Source organism: Sciurus vulgaris (genome assembly GCF_902686455.1).
Source record: "Sciurus vulgaris genome assembly, chromosome: 12".
In the NCBI taxonomy this organism is placed as follows: Eukaryota; Metazoa; Chordata; class Mammalia; order Rodentia; family Sciuridae; genus Sciurus; species Sciurus vulgaris.
Window position 1 is genome coordinate 55,685,365 of NC_136473.1, and position 22,752 is coordinate 55,708,116.

General features: G+C 43.1%; 1 protein-coding gene across 2 annotated transcripts in view; it reads left to right on the top strand.

Annotated features, from left to right (window-relative positions):
• The window catches only part of KIF26B (kinesin family member 26B), a 490,037-nt gene that overhangs the window by 377,778 nt on the left and 89,507 nt on the right, over positions 1-22,752 (top strand). For both annotated transcript variants that reach the window (XM_079106603.1, XM_079106604.1), the window contains 3 exons: positions 15,692-15,898; positions 20,189-20,282; positions 21,497-21,759. In XM_079106603.1, the coding sequence (XP_078962729.1) occupies positions 15,692-15,898; positions 20,189-20,282; positions 21,497-21,759 (564 nt within the window). The remainder of the gene's footprint in view (positions 1-15,691; positions 15,899-20,188; positions 20,283-21,496; positions 21,760-22,752) is intronic.

Genomic DNA, 22,752 nt, shown 5'->3' on the forward strand with positions numbered 1-22,752 from the left:
TACAAGTTCACATCCAGGCTGGACAATTTAGTTAGACTCTCAGTATCTTAACAACACCTGTCTCAAAATTAAAAATAAAAAATCTATATATAAAAAGGAGCTGGGGATGTAGCTCAATGGTAAAGCATCCCTGGGTTCAGTTCCCAGTACAAAAAAAAAAAAAAAAAAAAAAAAAAAAAAATCACTGGTCCCTGAATGAGGCCTCAAGATGGATCCTCCTCCTGACCCTTTCAGTATTCAAAACTGGAATTAAAAAATAAAACCAAGCTGGAAAGTCAAAGTCACCCACCCAACAAAGCAGAAGTTTGCATCTCCTCTGCCTTACCCAATATTATGTTTTTAGTGACTGCTTTATCCTGGAATACTTCAATCAAATTCAAACATGGTTCTGCATGAACTGTGACTGTGACCTGATAAAATTATTCTGTTTCCTGCTTTTAAAAACTAGCTTCCCAGTGGCTGGGGCTGTAGCTTGGTGGTAGAGTGCTTGCCTAGCATGTGTGAGGCACTGGGTTCGTTCTTCAGCACCACATATAAGCAAATAAAATAAAGGTCTTTCAACACCTAAAAAAATATTTTTAAAAAACTACCTTCCGTGTGGGGGCTGGGGAGATAGCTCAGTTGGTAGAGTGCTTGCCTTGTAAGCACAAGGCCCTGGGTTCAATCCCCAGCACCACCACCCCCCAAAAAAAAAAGAAAAAAAAAAAAGCTACCTTCCATGTGAAATAAATATTGACATCGTACCCAACCATACGTGCATATTGATTCTGGAAATTGTTAAATGAAAATGCAAATCATTATCCTCAAATGCACTCACTTTCACACACACACACTTGTGCACATACTGCCTTGTGTATTGTCACACACATACACATTCACATGCACACATCCATGCACTCACACACACCTACTCATGCACATATCACTTCAGTGCCAGGACAGTGTTCTCTGGCAGGAAAAATGGTCTCAGAAAAATTGTTAATTTCCTTTAATGTTGACTTCCTTCGTAAGGTTAATGACCAATTCCATATTCTAACTCAAGAATTTCCCTCAAGTAGAACGAGGGCATAGAGTTCTAATGTGAAATTGAGCATTACCCTTAGGAAACATCAATAGGTTTGAGAATTTTCTTCTAAAAGAAGCACAACTCCTGTGTCGATACTTATACAGTTCTGTAGCTTCCAATTTGATGTCACAGAAATATTCTTTCCTTAGTTATCAGAATCTTTACCATTGATAAGACTATCATTTTAGGACTGGGGGTATAGCTTAGTGATAGAGTACTTGCTTAGCATGTGTGAGACCCTGGGTTCAATCCAAACTACAGCACATATACAAACACACATACACACACACACACACACACACACACACACACACACACAAAGACTATCATTTTCCCAGGATATAGCATTCTCAACCCTTGTGTTTTGATTGGCAATGGAGTGTGAGGGAAAAACCCCATGAAGATGAGGTCACCTTTGTCCCTGGACAGTAGTTTTCCAAGTATGATTCTCAGAACAGCATCATCCACATCAGTGGGAACTTACTAGAAACACCCATTCTGAGGTCCCATCCCAGATTTACTGAATCAGAAACTCTTGGAGGAGAGGGCCCCGCAATCATGTAGTCTGATTTTCAACATAGTCTAAACCTTAGAACCACTTGAGTAAGAAAATGGGAATTTTTCTCTATGTGCATCTATGAATATAATTTCCTCTAAGTTACCTACCAAAAATGTGTCTCGGAAATCCAGACTAGGAGGACAATTTTCTTATACAAGTTTACAGAGTAAATAATCTGTGCTGTGGCTCTTTTGTGAAGGAAACCCAGTGACTACTTGGGATAGGAATCAGAGCCAGGATGGAGGGCTAGTGTCGCCATTCCTCTTCCACTGGGAAAAAGAGATATTTCCCTATCAGGCAGCTTTCTGGTTCCTGCCAATAGATTCTGTTCCCTGGTTAGAACATAGAAATGTACATCCTGTGGATTATGCACACTTCCGTAGACAAGCGCTCTTCTTGTGCGTTCTAAGCAGATCTGTCTTTGGTTCTTTCCTCGAATCTAAATATTTTGTCATACTCAGCTTGCCTAGGTAAAGGGGAGCGTGTTGCTCATCAGCATTTAATAAATATTTATCTGTTGGTTGACTAATTCATTATCCTTCACGTCAAGTTACAAGGCTGCTCCCGCACCCGTGCATATGCATGCAGCAGACTCCTGACTCCCCACTCTTGTGTGTCAGCGCCACAGTCCTTGTGAAAGGCTCACCCATCCAGTAGTCGACACATTTAAAAATGCCACACCCTGAAGTGTAAATTGCACATTTCCATCTTTAATTTCATAACTCACAAAATTGGAAGAGAGCTGGTAGAGCTGTTCACATTGTTTTACGGATGGAGAAACCCTGACACCAGGAGCTGTCTTCCATCACAAAGCAATGGGAACCTCCTGGGTACTCTGCTTCTCTACCCCCCAGTGGTTCCCCATAGAAACTGTTTAGTTTGGAAAAGAAGTCTCTCCACAGCCTGACACTCCCTTATTTTTCCAGCTGAATTTCTTACCTTTCCTCCGCCTTGCCCGCCCTACACTACAATCAGAGTAAATCATAAAACAATACTCGCTGAACCCTCACCAAGTACCGGGCTCTTTGTCAAGAGCTTCATATGCATTATTTCATTTAATCTTCCTGACAACTTCTATGGAATGGAGACGCTGTTACCACCTCCACTGTACTGATGGGGAAACTGAGGCACAGAGAATGTAAGTAACTCGTCCCAAGGTGGCAGAGCTACTTCTGATTCTAAGACACCAGACAGCCCCGATACTCCATTCCTCTGCCCACTCTACACACTCTGCCCATGTGCCCTGTCCTGCCCTCAGAGCCTACTGAGCTTCAAATCCTCTTCCAAGTCCCATTCATCACCATGTTCATGAAACCTCTCCTGACCCCTGCTCCCCAAGTGGAAATGCCCACCCCACCTGGGTCCCCGTTGTACTCTAGGGCAGAACTCTTTTGTCCTTCTCTGTTGCACTTTTTGGGGAGGTCTCACCTGATAAACTGTAAAATGCCCCTTGAAAGTGGCAACTGGTTTTTAAGTTCTTGCTAACCCCAGAACTTTGCATGGTACTTGGTCTGTATTAAGACATACTTAAGAGATGCTCAACAAATGAAGGAGTGAATTTTGGCCTGAATGTTTATCCACTAGACTAGTTTGGGGAGGGTGATCATTAGTTGTCTGGGAGAACCACAGACCATTGCTTCGTATCTTATAGACTGAAGTTTTAAAGTCCAGACAAAGCTGAATGCTATGGTACACCCCTGGAATCCCAGCAACTCGGGAGACGTTCAGGGCCAGTCTCAACAACTTAGCAAGGCCCTGTCGCAAAATGAAAATAAATAGAACTGGGGATGTAGCCTAGTGGTAAAGTACAGTGCGCTAAAGAGACATTGGAGACATTGGAAATACAAAAGGGCAGTTAGTGGGCTCAAAGAGGGAAAAAAAATTAAATAGCCCTATATAAGCCAGAACTCACAAAGTTCCATGATTGGGACATCTTGTAGTACTAGTACCCAGTGGTAACAACAGTTTCTACAGATTGTGATAAATCTTTCACCTGCACTCTGAGGAAAGCTGATCCCATTCTATGCAAAAGGGTCTTCTGAGGCTATCTGCAGGACCTAAATAAAGTTAGCTTCTATAGTCTGGCAAGCTGCACCTGCAAACCATCCATCCCAGCACATGACAAATGCTCCTGACATTTCTTTCAGACACAGTATGCTGGGAAACCTTTTAAATTCTCAAATGCAAGAGTCTGCCTTATTGATCAGGTGCCTTTCATTAAAGGTTTCCAAAGCCCCTCAGCTACAATGGGAACACTCCCCTCTCAGGCCACCTCCACAGTCCTAGCCTTTCAAGCAAAGAGGATTATCATTGTTGGAACACAGGTAGATACCTTAATTTGATGTTGTTCTTTTTAGTTCTTACCAAATGCACACTGGAGATGACTGTGATTAAATATCTAACCTCTATCAAATACACATTTTAAGAAGAAAATGAAGAGAAAACACATCTTCCTAATAATCCCCTGTATTAGAATTTTTCATTCTGCTTTGAACTTGTCTCCTGCTGCTGGCACCGGCTTTTCTGCCAGGGCAGGGGGCGGTGAAGGGAATTATAGGGGTAGTCAGGAGCTTGCCTCTGGGGGAGGCAGCAGGAGCTTCTCATTAGCATTTGCTCCTTTCCACCAGCTGGGCTTCACTCAGCCCCCTTTCTTACAAGCATGTCCTCCCCCTCCTCTCAGGCTGTCCCTTCCAATCAGATGACCTCCTGTCCTTCCGACAAGATGGCAGCAGTAAGCTTGGGGCTCAGTGGAGCTAAGCTGAGAATAAAGGTTGCTTTAGTTCCAAGACTAAATCTTGAAAATAGAGGAATTCTTAAATGGAGATGCTACTATCTCCCTTCTGTTTTATGCATAGACTCAACTGTTTCTCTGTCCTCTGGGCCTCCTCCCTCTCCCTCTCCCCTACAGCCTAGGGCACTGTGCATAGAGTATGTTCAACATATGCTTAATGGATTGAGTAGGTGCACTCCTGAGCATGAGGGCCTTTTGAAGGAACTGATGGAAAAAGAATTGGGATAACTACGCTAGTTGAACTTCCTTACTCTTCTTTATTTATTGTTGGCTGAGAATGAAACTCTGTGAGATTTACCAAAGGACCAAGGAACTCGGGACCAAGATACTGGCATAATTTCTTTGTTCCTCCTCCTTACTTCCTCTCCTCCTTTCTTTTAGTGTGGGGAGAACATGAAAATATACAGTTTGGTGTCGAGATTCATGTCAGGCTTTGATTAAAGTTAAATTTAGTTGCTGGGGTTGTAGCTCAGTGGTATAGTGCTTGCCTGGCAGGTATGAGGCACTGGGTTCAATTCTCAGCACCACATATAAATAAATGACTAAAATAAAGATCCTCATCAGCAACTAAAACTTTTTTTTAAAAGAAAGTTAAATTTATCTAGCATCCTAAATCTTATATGAGACTATTTTAGGTTTCAACTTATTGACCCAAAGATTCCTCCAATGCTTTTTCTTACTAGGATGATTGCCTTGGCTTCTTATTTTCTTCCTTCCCCTCTTCCCAGGTACTAAGGCTGCAGAGCTCCAGGCTGGAGAAAGAGCCCACTGCAGAAGTGCATATGTCCCTGGCTTTTCTAGGCTAGGACTCCCCAGCCCTTTGAGGCCAATCTCAGAGGGTCCTGAGATGATGCCTCTTCTCCCAACACCAGGCTGCAGTCTTGGAGTCCAGAGAGACACTAATGATAAACTGAATGGGTTCTATACAGACTCACCTACCATCTGCCCCAGGTAGCATTGAAAAGCCAGATAAATGCTGTCATCCTTAGGTTCTATGCAGGTCTCATCCATACATGATATATGGGAGATGAACACATTTAATAGCAACTGGGAGTCAGGATGGAGAGTGCTCCTATAAGACAGATTTATAAAGAGGGTGGGGCTGGTGATATAGCTCAGTTGGTAGAGAGCTTGCTCAGCATGAAAAAGGCCCTGGGTTCAATCCCCAGCACCACCAAAAAAAAAAAAAAAAAGAAGGTGGACTGAAGGTGTGGCAGAAAGACATAATCCTAATTATTAGGTAATCATGGTCATTGCCTTTTCTTTATTTTAGATAATGAGGTTGTTTACTATGGTGTTTTGCCAAATTTCATAGTAGATCTGGTAACTGGTATTTTTAGACAGATACCTACCTGGGTTACTTGATTTATTTTCAGAGTTCTGCATTTTATTTATTTATCTAGGTCAAAGGCTAGAAGTTGTGGAATATTGAAATTCTTGGGGCCAGATAAACCCTGGCAATGAGGTACAGAAAACAATAAATCAAGTGTCATGTTAGCAAACTGAAGTTTTCCCATTTATCATAAAGTGGACTACACGGGAAAACAACAACAACAAACTTTCCCATGGTCCTGTTGTTTCCCAAGCCAAACAGAAGTCTGCATAGGCCATGCGACATTTCTTGAGTGTTTGCTATCTGATGACAGATTTGTTATTTAGCTCTTCAATCACAACACATGAGTGAGCTTTAGTGAGAAATGTCATTTTATTAATGATAAATGCCTGGAATTCAAACTGAGTACATAAGAAAGAATTCTAACTTAAGGGATACTTACTGCTGTTTCTCTAAAATATTCCTTCTATGCAATTTTTTCTTTTGAATGTGTATTTCTCCTTTCTAACCATAATACTTTTTGTACCACTTATTTAGAAAAACCTCCCATTGTTACTCACCCATTATTTACCAAAAATTAGGCAAAAGAGGAAATGAGTGGAAACTGGAAGCTTAACCTTGCAGTTATGAAAACTGGGCTTTATGGGTTAGGATGTTTTAGAATCTAATGATAAAGTCTCCTGAATTCCCAGGTCAAGGTGGTAAAAGGGAGAGAGGAAAGCATGAACATCTATTAGATTCCTGAGGAAAAGGGCACTTTCATGAACAAGGGTTCAATGGGATGGTAGCTATTATTTATGGGAGCACCTAATTTGTGCCAAGTGCTTAACATGATGTTTTGCTTAATAGTCATGTGATGCCTTCAAGAAAGTGATAACCAAGCACAGGCTCACTGCCCAATGCCTAGAGAAGCCAGTACACTGGTACCAGCTTTTGCAAAGAGAAAGTACTTTATTATGCACTCGGCAAGGTCAGGAGCCATAAACTCAGACTCACCTCCAAAGTCAGTTGATAGTGGGGGATTTGTAGGAAGAAAGGGAAAGAAGCAGCTTGTTGACTAGATGGTTGGGAGTTTTAGGTATCTTTTATGCAGGATTACGTGGTCATCGTGGCTCTTCATAGGTTGCATGTTCCCTTTTCCCCAGGAGTTGTTATTATCTGTAGGGGGATTTTGAGCTGGAGATGTCAAAAGACCATTGACTGAATGAGCTGACTTTTTTGCATATCTGTCTTTGAATAGCCAGTCCAAGACAGTCCTACAGTGAATTTTGGAGACTTTTCCTGAAAAGACACTTTAAGCACTTTGTTATTTGAGGAATTTATGTCAGAGTGTGACCAAAGTTTAGCCTATTTCCAAAGGGACTGTTAACTATTATTTTACAGTGAAAAAATTATGTTAAAATAATATGTTCATGGTTATACAGCTGTCCATAGCTGGGGTCTGTCTGACATCAAATTTCATGATCTTTTCAATAGACTCATTAGCTTCGTAAAAATAATAAAGTAACCAGATGGGATGGTGCACCCCTGAAATCCCAATAACTCTAGAGGCTGAGGCAGGAGGATTGCAAGTCGGAGGCCAGGCTGGGCAACTTGGTGACACCCTGGCTCAAAATAAAAATTTTTAAAAGGGGGCTGGGGCTGTAGTTCAGTGGTAGAGTGCTTGAATTCTCACTGGGTTCAATCCTCGGCACCACCTAAATAAATAAATAAAGACATTGTGTCCATCTACAACTAAAATTTTTTTTCAAAAATAAAAAATAAAAAATTTTAAAAGGGTTGAGAGTGTACCTGTGTCAGAATGCACCTAGGTTCCATCCCCAGTACCATAGTAATAATAATAGCAGCTGATATTGTTGGGCACTTGCTACGTCATTAGCCCTGACGAAAGGAAAGTGGCAGTCATTTGCTGGGTTGATTATCATGTTTGCCCTGCTAGGCTGGTACTCTTTTTGTGACCAGTTTGTAGACGTGGCTCAGAGGAGGTTAAATCACTTGTCCATAGCACACACCAGTAAATGGTACAGCCAGAATTCAAACCCAGGAGACTGTCTCCAGAGCCTGTGCCTCCAAACACCAGACTGAACTCCATGCAAGTCATAGGAAGCTCTGTCAGTGAGTGTCATTGACACTGAAGGGCATCTTTGGGGCACCTCAGAATCCCGTTTCTGGCTTCACTTCAGACCTGAAGGTGCATTTCCTAGGATGTATCTTTACACTAGCTCATCCATTTGAAATAACTTTCCTAGCAGAATGAGCTAAGAGATGGGGTGTCTTCTAAATACTGTCAGAGTTCCAGTCCTTTCTGACAGACCAGATCCAGGAAAGTGTCTGTCTGCACCCTCACAGCCTGGCTAGCTCTTTCCCAAGCCCGCTAATTGGAATGAGGAACCCGGCTCCTAAAAGCTGCCCAGCCATTAATGGTGCCTCACAGGGGAAGACTCTTCCTGGGTTTCATACTCCCTCCCTCCAGCACTGCAGTCCCTTGCTGGGCTTGCCTGGTGACAGATGCACGTTGATGAAGAGCTTTAGGGAATTTTCCAGCCCCCTCTGCTCCCTGAAGTACTTCTTTATTGAGTGCATCTCATTACCAGGGCTCCACTTCCTGGTCTTGCACATGCTCCCTCTCACTTAGCCTTATTGTGCCACCTCTTGTCACCTTTCCCAGCCCCGCTCTTAATAATGCAAATCTTCCCCTCTGATGGCATTACTGCTCATTATTTGCTGTCTGGCACCACATGAGCTCACCTACTGGCACCTCTGAGAAACCAGCCTTCTGCCCAACAGCCCCATGGCACAGGGACAGTCTCCTCAAAGCTGCTTCAATTCTTCCTGTGATGCAGGATGGGAGGAGCAGGTCAAAGACACCACCAGGCATTGGGCTTTGGGCAAGTCACTTGAGTACCTCAAACCTTCATCTCCTTGGTCTCAAAGTAGGGATGATAATCATCATACTTATAATATTTCTTTAACAGAGCTGCTAAAGGGGGAACCAAATGGAAATTAGATAGGAGAAAGTGCTTTGTAAATTGTAAGGTTTGTAAAACTTGTGAAGAAGTTGTGGCGGTGCTGCTGATGGCTGACTGATTGATGATGTCAATATGGAGCAGGTGTTGTCCCCTAACAGGCCTGGAGTACATCTCAGCACCCTGGAGTTTGCCTTCCCACCCTTCACATCTCTGGAACATAACCCCATGATTTTTGAAAATGTCATGTAGGATTATTATTCTGTTTTTATACAAAGAAATCCAATCCCATTTAGTTTTGTTCTGTAACTAACACCAAAACTGTGCTTCAAATCTCTGGGGTTTCTGCAGATGTGGATCTGGATTCTAATGGGAATTATGAATTGTTGGAATGACTTTATAAGGTAGATTGTAAAGCTCCCTCTAAACTTAAGGATTATACAGCTTTCTGGATTCTCCCCTGTATTTCCTGCTATTGGAGTTATTTGAGACCTCCAAGGTCAGTACTATTTGGAATATGATTCCTGTGATCTTTTAAAAATAACTTCTGGAACCTTCCAGTCATGTGAAATCAAAAGATCTTCCTTCAGGAAAAGTAATTTCAGACTTTTTATAGAAGTTTTACCAGAAAGGTATTTATATTATCTCCCTTTATAAAATCCAATTTTAATTTACCTGGGCATTGTTGCCCACCTCTTGTGTTGGGTTAAGCAGGCTCTTTGGGTAAATAAGAAGGGAGAGGAGAATCATATCTGTGGGGTCCGATGTGCTCCCACTGGGTTATATTGGGTTACCAATATAATCTTACATTATGTTATTTAAAGAGAAAGGGGCTCTTTAAATAATGACTGTAGAAAATGGTACCCTTAATCCCTTGCAGAGAGTTTTCGGAAACGCATTTCATCAAAATCTCTTCTGTTTGTCAGAATGCCGTAACATAGAAACTGAACTTCTTGGATTCCTTGGTAGATCAGAAAAGTGAGAGAGCTGAAAAGAACACATTTGAGAAGCCTACTCTGTTTAGGTTTCCCATCTTTTCAATTGCCTTACTTAGAATGGCTGGCGATTTTCCTAAAGTGACTCATGTACCATGAGCAGACAGTGTGAGCACACTCAGCATATTGCCAGATCAAGAGAGAAAAGAAAGGAATAAAATATAAGAAATGTCACATTTAATGTTCAGATGCTCAGATCAAATTTTGTGTGAATTACTCACCTTTACAAAAAAAAAAAAAATCTAAGAATACCATATATTCTTTAATTTGGTGAAAGGAAAAAAGAAAATACTTTGGTTTTTTTCTTTCTTATTTCTGTTTATGTGTATGTTTAATTTTGCTTTTATTTTTATCTGTTATTATATTTGGAGACAGGGTCTCACTAAGTTGCTTAGGCTGGCCTCAAACTTACAATCCTCCTGCTTTAGCCTCCCAAGTCACTTGGATTATAGGCAATGACCACCACACCGGGCATGTTTTAATTTTTAATATTAAACTATGTCAGTAAGGCATGGTGGCATATACCTATAATCCCAGCAACTCAGGATACAGAGGCAGGAGGATCCTGAATTGGAAATCAGCCACAACAACTTAGTGAGGCCCTGTTTCAAAATATAAAAAATAAAATAAAAGGGGTTGGGATGTAGCTCTGTAGTAGAACACCCCTGGATTAAATCCCCAGCACCACAAAAACAAAACCAAACAAACAAACAAACAAAAAACCATGCACACACACACACACACACACACACAAACTTAGGAAAAGACTTCTGGCAGTGTTAATTTGATGTAGAAAGTTTGTTATGCCAGTTGATTTGAGAAAAAATTATATTTTTTTCCTTCCTTTGTTCCTTCCCCACACCTTCTTTCCTTCCTTGCTTCCCTAGGATAATACAGTTTTCCCTTGGTATACTTGGAAGATTGGTTCTAGGATCCCTCAAACATACCAAAACTCACAGATGCACGAGATCCTTATATAAAATGGCATAGTATTTGCATATAATCTGTGATATCCTCCCATATACTGTACGTCATCACTAGATTATTTCTAATATTTAAAACAATGTAAATGCTGTGTAAATAGTTGCTATACTGTATTGTTTAGGGAGTAATGACAAGAAAGAAGTATGTATTCAGTACAGATTCAGTTTTTCCAAATATATTGATCCACAGTTGTCTGAGTCTGTGGATGCAGAGCCAGATACCAAGGGCAACTGTACTACTTTACATATGTATTCTTTACGATCTATTTTTATCTCTTTGTTCTTCACATCTGTCCTTCAAGGGAGGTAGCACAGCAGGCTCATTTTAGGGATAAGGACACAAGATGGCGCCTCGGGGGCCCACATAGTTACTCAGTGGTGGTGACATCTGGGTTAGACCCCAGTCCTAGCACTTGGTTCACTGTGATGCCCATCACACCCTGTTCCTGTGAGGAGGGAGCTGGACCTTTTAGAAACAATGAACTCTTGTTATCTCTGAGTTTTTCTCTGGGCAGTCGAACCCTATCCCAAATCATGTGGAGAGGCTTCCTGATCCGTCCCAAGGACAATAAGGCCCCGCTTCTCTCCTCCTTCTGCAGCCTTCCTTGGGGAGGTTGGGCCACCCTCAGTCAGACTTTTCACCCACACTTGGCTGTCTCCCATGTAAGGCCGAGACAAGCATGATGAGATTCCTGAGACTCATACCCCATGGGGGATTCAGATGTCCCCATCAACGCCACTTGCCTCCGTAGGAGACAACCAGAATCCTGAGCTGGAGTTAGTTGCTAGTTGACTGTACATCTGTCTTATCCTTTGGTTTTAGAATTCCGTCTGACAACCTTACAGTTTCCCTTTTGCACAGTTCTACCTGTGGGTGGGTTTTAACCAACCTATCTTATTTGCCTCTGAGAACAGTTTCTAGACAGGTTCTAGGAACTTAAGAATAGATATGGAAGACTTAAAGAAAACTGTAACAGGGCATGGTGGCACATGCCTATAATCCCAGTGACTCAGGAAGCTGAGGCAGGAGGATCAAGATCAGCCTCAGCACCTTAGTGAGATTCTAAGCAACTTAGGGAGAACCTATCTCAAAATAAAATATTAAAAGAACTGAGCCAGCAATGTGACTCAGTTGCAAAAGCATTCCTGGATTCAATTCCCATTATCACCCCTCCCCTCAATTCTAATACTGCTGGGATTGAGACAAAAATGTTATGAAATGGTGTTACTAGTTAGGTTGATCCATCTGTACCTTGACTGGTTTCTACTGAGATGATTCTTTAAAATCAGTATAAAGGGAATTACAGTATAGAAATGTAAAGGAATTGAAAGGTGTTAGTAGTTAATTTAACTTTGTAGCCTGTAACCTTGTAGAGAAAAAAAAAAAATGTTTATCATCTAATTGAGCTTCAATTGAGACCAAGGCACAGGTCAGGGGACAGCCCATGGCTTCATGAGTTTCTGGAGCGGACCTTCATTCTGGGCACCCACACAGGAGTTTAAACAAAGCACAGGCACACAGAGTTCATTCTTTCTCCCACTGTCTTATCATCCTGCATAATCTTTTTCTAATTGATGAGAGAGCCTACTAACAGTAAGTTGCCCAAAACTCTCCTGAATCTTAAAGTTGAATGAAAAAGTCTCCCACTGGACAGCATCTGCGTAGAGAAATGGGCTAGAAGAGCATCTCTAGGTGTGCACCATGGAGCTGGCGCTCTGTAACAAGGAACAAACAGGAATGTCTTCCACCATGCTCATGCGTAGCAGGAACCGTGAGTGATTATGTGGCCCTCTTCTCACAAGCTTCCATTGAGGCTGGGCGGCAGCCGGCGACTGCCTCTGTGTTGATGGAGTGAGTGTTTGTGTAGCTCAGGAGCCAGGCTCCGCCTCTCAGCAAACCTCTCACAATTCCTTTCTCTCTCGGTCTCATGACACCGTCCAGAAGGAGGTGCTGAAGTGATTAATGAACAAGGCATAAAGACAACCGTGGCCCAAAGCAACAGCTGTGTCGCACCAGCCACAGAATAATTAGACAAATGAGGCAATGTGGGGTTACAATCGGTGGGGACTTGGGTGCAGAAAGTGCCAGTCTCCTCTCACTTGAATCAAGGTGTCAGGCCCTCCTTGCTTCCACTTGGACTGTTCCTTTAGCTTCTGGTTCCAATCCTCCAGGTGTGCCCCTTGGGAGTGACATAGTGACTGTCCCCCTTGACCCTGAAAGCAGGAGGCTGGCAGTGCATGTGAATAGCTGCCTGAACCTTCTATGCAGAACAGCAGGAGAGGCTGGATTGAAATTGGTGTTGCCAAAAACTTAACAGTGTTTGTAACAAAAGCAAGGACTCTGGCAAGAAATCCGAGGGACTTTCTTGATCATGAGTAGTATCTCCTAAACACTTTAATTACAGAGGATTAAGCAGGAAGTGGGGTGCTGGACTAAAGAAATAAGGATACAAAAGAGGTGAAGCAGAAAAACTCAATTTCCTTCCTTTAAGGGGAAAAAAATTTCCATTTATTTAAATAAATTTAAAGAAAATAATGGAGTAGGGCACATCCCCCAACCCCAGGTTCAATGGAGTTTTTAAGAACTGTGAATTTCTGGCCAGACCCGGGGCTGAGATCTTCAGCCCATCTGTAGAAAATGAACCACAGGCTTGGAGCTTAGTTAAGATGCAGGAGCACTCCTCCTGGACAAATGGCTGGCTAATTCAGCCCCTGCTCTCCTGCTTCTCCTCGTGGGCTCCTGCCTGGCTTTGTTCACATTTTACATTCAGCGCCTCTGGTTACCCAGAAATGGCATGCAAAATTGTGAAATAGAAAAGCAGTCGGCCATGTGGCTCCATCAGTTCTGCCTGGTTTCGCATCATCCATGACCTCTGCTGTTCAGGGCTGATTGAGGAGAGTTGCTTACTGAGGCCCCAGTCACTACCAAAAGTTGCAGTGAGAAAACATGTTTGTGGCACCCCTGCTGTGTAACTGGGGCAAATCTACAGAAAGGAACTGAAATCAGACTATAGCAACTCCTGGAAAATCAGAAAATTACCAGAATGGAAGGTAGATAAATGCAGTCGTTATTATCCAGTATGCAATGGTGGTGGGATTCAATGGTGCTTTCCTAGTAATAGTCTTGCCTGTCCTTGTGCTTAATAATGAGTCCTATCTGCAGTGATCCTCCATGGTACCAAACATCCAGGGCAAGGAGTTTGTTATCAAACCTTATCATGGATTCCATTATTGAGAAATCATAAGATGTCCAGAGGGAGGCAAGTGAAGGTGGAGGAAGGAAGAACAAGAGTTCAACAACTATCACATGCTCAGAACCATGTTCAACACCTCACGCCAATCCATTGAATTCTCACACCAGTACCATAAGACTGGCATTGTTACTCCTGGCATACAGTTGAAAAAACCGAGGCTCTGAGAAGTTGACAAGATGGAAAAACTATGGGCCTTGGAGGTGGGTCAGAGCCCAGTCTCATCACCCGCCAGGTTCAGTGATCTGGTGCAAACTAAGTAACATCTGTTTTCTACTCTGTAAAATCCTGACAAGTCTGGATCTATGCACTGGATTCAGTGAGAATGTAGATAATAGCACAGTCCTGGCTCTCAGTTGACCCTCAGAAAAGATATAAACCCCAAGAAGTCAACCTCTTCCCAAATTTGGGCTCCTTCCACTGTGACACCTTACCTCCAGAGTCTCACTGAAATATCATAATTAAATTATAAAGACAAGCTTATCTGGGGCCCAGTGCTAGATATATGATGGGCCCAGCACCCTTAAAATTCTTTATGTTTCAGCCTTGTACACTGCAATTTAGTCCCCATGCCTCAGCAGACAGAGCTGAGATGGACAAGAGGGTGACCTCACTCCATGTGCACAATATACATTATTCTCTGAACTTTTCTACATGTTTGAGGTGTTTTATTTAAAAATTTACAAACACCTCTCCCACAAAATTATATGATGGAGATTTCATCACACCTGAAAACTGATTATGCATGAGGGCAAGAGTTTAGAAATAATCGTTGTGCATACCTTCACAGTGTGCCAAATTATAGCACTGAAATTATCTGTGTGCATCTGTTACACTAGGCATTACATATCTTTACATCCCTCATGCATAGCACAGTGCCTGGCACATAGTAGTTACTCAAAGAAAGTGGACTGAACCAGCAACCCAGTAAATAGCTGGTAAGAGAGCAAATGTCCATTTCCCAGGACTGTTGCCTCCAGATCAGTGCATGACTTCGGCTTCATTTCTGCATTTCCACAAGCACCACACTCAGCCATGAGATGGGGCTGAGTTGGTCAAGAGCACTGGAGTTGCTCATGTTCAATGACTCAGAACATGGGTTAAAGGGCACCACTTCCTGTTTCCTACAGAGAAGTGTTTTCATTCCCTGAAATGACAACTTCTCTGCACTCACTTAATGGGATTCCCAAATAACATGTTGCAAACCAGTCTTTTATCACTGCTGCCCCCTTGGAACACATTTCAAATGCTGGCCATTAAAAACAGGCCATTTCACAGGCCTTTAATGATGACACTAATAACTGTGGATTTTTGTCTCCCAGAGTCCTGATGAGCCGAGCTGGGGAGTAAATTATGGAGCTAACTTTTATGTGCATGGTTTATTGATCTGCAAGCTTCAAGGGAACTACACCAGCCCCTATAGCTTGACAGTCCAGATTAGCTTTTCATCTAAGTAATTGGGCCACCAGGGCACAGTTAATTTTTAATTTATATTAATAGGAAGACAAAGAACAGGATGTACCATCTCTGTATTAAAGTAATGGATATATCAAAATATTCTACCTGGTAATTATAAATAAATCATATTTTCCATGACCCAATGAGGATTAAGTTGCTAATTCATTGTACAGTTCATCATAATGTATCATGAAAAAGTTCAATGCTGTCATGAATATTTATATCACACGGGTATGTAAGGATCCAGCTATCTTAATCCATGTTGCTTCCCATCATCCTTTCTTAACAGGTAAAAGTCATGCTTCGTATTTGTTCCACGCTGGCTCGTGATACTTCAGAATCCAGCTCTTTCTTAAAGGTGGATCCTCGGAAGAAGCAGATCACCTTGTATGATCCCCTGACTTGTGGAGGTCAAAATGCCTTCCAAAAGAGAAGCAACCAGGTCCCTCCTAAGATGTTTGCCTTTGATGCAGTTTTTCCACAGGATGCTTCACAGGTGAGTATAAACCCCTCTGCAACTCCACAGTGTTGAATAAAGGCGGTTTCACTTATTCACCAGGACCGGGAGCTGGGAGGATGTCTTCTAGAACACTCGATGGACCATTTCTTCTACCCACATAGTGACTTCTAGGAATCATTCTGTGCTCCATTGAAGAGTTCAGTCCTTCTAAGTTACTATATGTCAATGTTCGACATACAGATACAAGAAGATAACAGTAGGACTTAGAAGTTACAGGGACAGTCACCTCAAGGGGCTGGTAATTGGTCCAGTCAGACTCTATGCCTGCGTAGGCTTCTGGATGTGGGCATGTAAGAAGGGAAAAAGTGTTTCAGGGAGCTGGGTTAAAATTAGGTTGTGTCCTGGGACCCTATATAAACCCATTGGTATTGAGGGAAGATCTGTAGTGCTAGAGAGGGAAACTGAGGCTGACATGCATCCGTGACCTGGATCAGTGGAGTAGTGGGTATTAAAGGGGCTCAGGGATAGCTGCTATATCAATTCCCTGCTGCTGCATTTCAACCCGCTATTCAGTGCTAAAACAACAAACATTTATTATTGTCGTCCAGGGTCAGTTGGGCAATTCTGTAGCTAGGCTGACTACCTTGTGTGTCTGTGATAAGCTATGGATTGGATAGGCAGCTTCGAGGATCTTGGCTGGATGCAATCACATGTTTGGAGTTGACTGGCCGTAGGCTGGTCTACAATAGCCGTGACTGGGTCAGTTGGGTCAACTGATCTCTCTTCCACGTGGTTTCTCATTGTCTAGCAAACTATCTTGGGTTTGTTCTTATAGCAGTGCCCAGGTCTCAACTATACAGGCTTCTTGAGGCTCATGCACAGAATTGATGCAATTCTGTAGCCTCTTATTGGTCCAGATTCAAGGGTGGGGATGAGACCCCTCTTTACTGGATGAACTGCAAAGTCACATTGCAAGGAGCATGCGCACAGGGTGAGATGGAGAACTGGAGCCATTTTTGTTAATCTATGACCAACATTTCTTAGTGGGGGCGGGGGTCCACGGAGCTAAGATTCCTGGACCATAGTCAACAAAGGAATTGCAGACCCTCCCAGATGGTGCAACTGAAACTTCCCATAGACATCTATTCCTACTGGGACTGTCTCCTGGAATGTGAATGTGGACCTCTAAGTGGCACCAAATGGTGCCTGCTACTTTAAGGGACTGGGGATTAGGGGTGGTGACTTGAGTGTGGGACTGACTAATTGCAGAAATCAATAAATAACCCTGGCTGGGGATATAGCTTAGCTGGGGACTAGCACATACAAAGACCCTGGGTTTAATCGCCAGTGCCAAAATAAATACACACACACACGCACACACACACACACATACATGCAAACACACATTGACCGGGTTATTAAGTAAATGGTGGCCTACTTGCCTAAACTGTGGCATCAGACACCTGTACCTTCCTAATAGGTTTCTAGTACTTTCCAACATTTACACAATTCTGCATAGTATGGTGATAGCCTATAACTGAACTGGAGAACAGCGGTAGTAGTTACCAATTGCAACCTGTTAATTTCCTCCATAGTCTGAGTGTAGGAAGTAATGATGTTCCCACAGGATCCTGAATTACAACATAGGCACGCAGAGCATATTTAGGCTCCATCCATTAAAAAAGCTGAGCATGTGGTTTTCCCAAAGAATGTTGCCATAAGAAGACAAATTACTTTATGAATAAGTTCTATGGTTCCTCTGTTCAATTTTTGTGTTATACCACCCAATGGGCTCAGAAATTTGAACCTGACATTGGCTCTAATAAATGATCTACAAATAATTTAATTAACAGCAGCTAAAACTTTTCTGAAGCAGATCTTGGTAAGTTGTTAAGAATTCCAAAGAAAACCCTAAATTATGTGTGAACTATTAATGATTTTAAATTTGTTTCAGAAAAAGGAGTCATTTTTATTGCTAGTCTTTGTTTAACACATTTTGCACTTGTTTTCCAAGTTCAGTATGCTCAATAGTTTAGTATCATTCTCTTTCAGAGTATTTCAATTTGTTCAATGCTTAATATTATTATATTTCCATAAAAAATTGCAGTTTTCAGGAAGTTTCATATACATAGTTATTTGACTGTCCCTTGAATTCTGTGGGGTAGGAAATGGAGGCTTTATAGTTTTCACATTATAGACAAGGAAACTGAGATCCAGAGAGTAAGTCACTTTTTGATGACCCGTTTCCTGAGCAGACCTCCTTACTAGATCCTCCCCATTAACCTTTCTGCATTCTGCCCAGTATGGTTTGTCTTGTCAACCCATTTATCCACCATTTTCTAGCAGCGTGTCCTTGGGCAAGTCACTCTGCCTATCTGGACCTCAGTATACTCATCTGTCAAAGGACTACACAGATAAAATTTATCTCATCAGGCTATTGTGATTCATGGAGTTGATACAAATGAGGTACTTAGCACGGAGCCAGGAAAGTAGCAAGTGCTCAATTAATGATAGCTAGCTTTACTATTATATCATCATTGTTAACATTAGTATGCTGCTTGGTCATGGCCAGCTCAGCTCCTCAAGGTGAGCATGCCAAAACCCAAAACAGACAAATGTGCAGAGCGGATCTTGTTCAGTTCCTCCCTGGGAAGCAGCAACCACCATGATGACCCCAGACAGTTATGAACTATGCTTTCTCCCGGTTTCTAAGGATGTCAGCTCCTGAAGCTAAGCAGTGACTACAGCATTGCTTTCTCCTCCTTGCCCTTGAGAGCCATCCTTATTACTCTTAAATGGCCTAGGCAATCACATTGGGACACATTTGGCTGGATCTGGCTTAGGGGAGGGGTGGTGGGGAGGACTCAGACAAGTGGGTGAGTTGGAGGCTCTGGCAGACCAGGCCCTGCCCATGAGGTCTGTGCTACCTGTTTCTCTAGGCCCATGAGGGAAGGTGGCAAGGGGCCTCCTGGGATCACTGTCAGCTCTTAACAATCATAAGGTGGACAATTTACTGACCAATCTGGATGGACAGCCAGGAGGGAACTTTGTAAGAAACTACCTATCCCACTCTGTGCCTGGTTAGGTCACTCCTGTGTCTCTTTTGTCCCCTGGTCTCTGTGCAGATGACAGTTTGGTCCACACACAAACTGCATTCACCCCAGTGACTTAAGAATCTAATAGTTCATTTTATGTATGGCTCCCAGCCCCCAGTCGCTTCATGTCCAAAGAATGCCAATGGTCACTGGGCAATAACTTCCCCCTGCTCTACGGAGGGGCCTCTGGCGAATTCTATCAACCTTCTGCTGCCTCCATCTCAGGGTCTACTGCCAGGCTGTCATTGCCTCAGTCCTGGGGGTTGTGAACGATCCTGTGGTTTCCACAGCAGCCCTGTCACACCACCCGTTGGCCCAGGGGGAACCCCAGGCAGAGTTGCTGAGGCGACCACCCTGGAACAATTGACAATTGTTGGGAGTGTGGTTTTTCAATTTTAGTTTGGGAGAGAAAATTGATTTCCAAATACTTAGGTTCATTGTGTTGCTGAAACCTGGAGCTGAATAAGGACATTCATAGCTGAGGCTGCCGGTTTTCAAGTTCCCACTGGGAGGTGCATTGCCCTGATGGCCTCGGAGCCCCAGCAAGCTTCCGTGATCTCCGACTCCAGCCCCAAGATAGAAATGAGGGTGTCAGGACACAGGGAATGATTTTGTCCTCCTGCTGCTGCTGAAACTTAAGATGCTAACCAGAAAGAGATTTCCCAGATCCCCAAGTTGGTCCAGAAACTTTACTGAATTCCTGTTGTTCATAAAGTGCTGTATTATTGGGTGTTAATGGGGAAATATAAAGTCATCAAATCCGTTTCCTGTCTAAGGATTTAATAATCATATTGGAGATGAGACAGGCATAGGCTAAAGAACACCCATAATAACTTATTGACAAGTGGCGACTGATGCTGTACACAACGAGTAGATGTGTAGAGAAAGAAAGGAAAGACTTGTTTTGAAAAGGGGAGAATGTGGATTGAAAAAGAGGACATACTCCCACTGCTGCCTGCACCTACCTGTTCCTTGGATACTGCTCAAGTGCAGCACCAAGTAGCAGCAGGCAGGCTTGCAATTAGCTCAAATTCTGCTCAGGCTTGCAAGAGACAGTGGGTACCCAAGGGTTCTGAGCTCCTCTCGAGCGCCATAGCAGAGGCGGATCCATCTGGGAATGCAATGATGCTGAGACTTTAAGCCCCAGGAAGGTGGGCTCAGTTTTATGTTATTAGTGGTGCCTCTACTGTATGATCCATTTATGGCTCACATCTCCTCTTGTATCTGACAGGCTGAAGTGTGTGCTGGAACTGTTGCAGAAGTGATCCAGTCTGTGGTCAATGGGGCAGATGGCTGCGTGTTCTGTTTCGGCCATGCCAAGTTGGGTTAGTGAGAACTTTTTCCTCATGCTGCTCATTGGGTACCCTGTCACCCCATCCATGCTTCTGTATTATTCCCACAGTCCCAGATGAAAGGAAGGACTAAATTTCTCTAAGGTGCTGACAGAACAATTATTTCCACCTTTGAAATGTAGGTGTCTGTTTTAAGTGGACGCCCATTCCTCTAGCCTTCAAGCTCAGGAAAGAAAGAAGGGAAGAGGAGGGTCACTCCCACTTAGTCCAGGTCAGAGTCAAACGCAGAAAACAAGCAAGAAAATGTACATTTCCTCAGCAGAGACTGTTTGGGAAGCTCCCCTACCAAGAGGATTAGAGTTGGTAGATAGAACCAATGGAAGAGCCGGAATAACCACCTCTAAGCAAAGTCCAGTGTCATGTTAGGTTCTGTCTGGGGACATCAGAAAAAGCCATCCTTGCTTCCCAGAATCCAGACACTATCACTCAAATGCTGAAGCATTTGAGAAAGGAGAGAGTAAGACACACCTACAAGGGTTTTCATCGAATCTCCCCACTGTCCCTTCTTAATCCTGATCTGTGACCTACTATCTGCTCATCAGACCTTGTCTTATGTGCCTGATAAGTTAGTAATTTGGGGAGTCATAGAAAGTGCTTGCACCAGAGGCCTTGCAGAAGGCTTGAAGTCAGTTCTTATCCAGGACAGAAAGCCCATTGTACCACTGACACTTCTGTCTTCCCTACCCCTTCCTTCTCTTCTTGATCTTGGATCAAAGCAGGCCTCCAGGTTTTAATGGAATTTGCTCATGCTATAAAAATATACACAGCATTTAACTTGAGAAAGGATATAAAGTGTATGTGGATTCAGTCTGTGGGGTGGCTATAAAAAGAACAGTAACAGTGATGAAAAGTCCCTGCCTTCCCATTCTGTGTAAAACAATGCAGAAACTGGATAGCCTGCGATAAGTGGGATCCTCTTCAAGGTGTCCTGTGATTTCATCTTGTCATTTGTTTGGACTCTCACATTCTGTATTATAGCCATTTCATCCCTAGTACTGGGAAATGCTTTTTTTTTTTTTTTTTTCCATCAAATGCACGCACTTTTTCTCGCCTTCTAATTCCTTTCCTTCCCTTTTGATCACCCCCATGCCTTCCTTCTGCATCCTTAGCATCTGTTTGGGGGACTCTACATATGGCATGACGTCTGAACAATCAGCCTGCTCTTCCCTCTTTCCGTGCTCCCACAGGAAAATCCTATACCATGATTGGGAAGGACGATTCTATGCAGAACCTTGGCATCATTCCCTGTGCCATCTCTTGGCTCTTTAAGCTCATCAATGAACGGAAAGAAAAGACGGGAGCCCGTTTCTCTGTCCGGATCTCAGCTGTAGAGGTGTGGGGGAAAGAAGAGAACCTGCGGGACCTACTGTCTGAGGTGGCCACTGGCAGCCTGCAGGACGGCCAATCCCCAGGCGTGTACCTCTGTGAAGACCCCATCTGTGGCACGCAGGTGATTGCTTTTGGAATCTTGACTTGCCCTGAGGGGGCACATCCCTACCTCGGAGTCTGGGGCAGTGGAGCCGTGAATCACTCACCATGTAAACTGGGAAGCGTACAAGTGTTTACTTTAAAGTGGACTGGAACTTTATGGCCTGCAGCTGTGGGGCCATCTGCTTGCCCAACCTAAATATTTGTACCTTGAATCTAATTGACAATGAGCAGGAACCACAATTGTCGTAGCATGTGGGGGAAAATTGAATTCACTTTCTTTACGTTCCTTTCCAAAAAAGAAAAGTACAATCTTTCTTTTGTTTAACAACAAACCGAAATATTTACTGCTCTGCACAAATAGCTGCAACCATTACTGGGGCTGTTTATGGCTCTATAAACTGTGTTTCTGGCACTGGTTTACAGCCGGATTAGCAGTGCTGTAGGAAAAACTAATAACCACTTTCTAATTAGAACCATGATATAATTGCTAGAACGATGGAAGCCAAGAGAAGCTCCAGTTGGCCTTTCAGGATGTCACGCCTTGTTATAAGGGTCTCTCTCCTTGCTGTTTGACAATAGATGTAGGAATGACTCAGGAGCTCCCTGGTTCATATCCAGAGCAATCACTTGAGCCTCCTGCCATAGGCTTTGTTTTCAAGTGTTACCAGATCTCTCTCTCTCTCTCTCTCTCTCTCTCTCTCTCTCTCTCTCTCTCTCTCTCTCTCTCTTTCTCTCTCTCTCTCTCTCTCTCTCTCTCTCTATATATATATATATATATATATATATATATCCTCCTCCTCCTCCTCCTCCTCTTTTTTAAATTATCGAGGTGTTCCTTTTGATAAGCACCTGGCTCATCCCAGCTGGGATGGATTGCACAGGTGAAGATGCCCGTGCCTCTGTTACAGCCTGATACCCAAACCTGTCCATGCTCCATCTCTGCTTAAAACACACCAGATCTCCCATCTCCTTTTGGAATCCTCTTTAGTCTACATCAGTCACCTGGAGGACT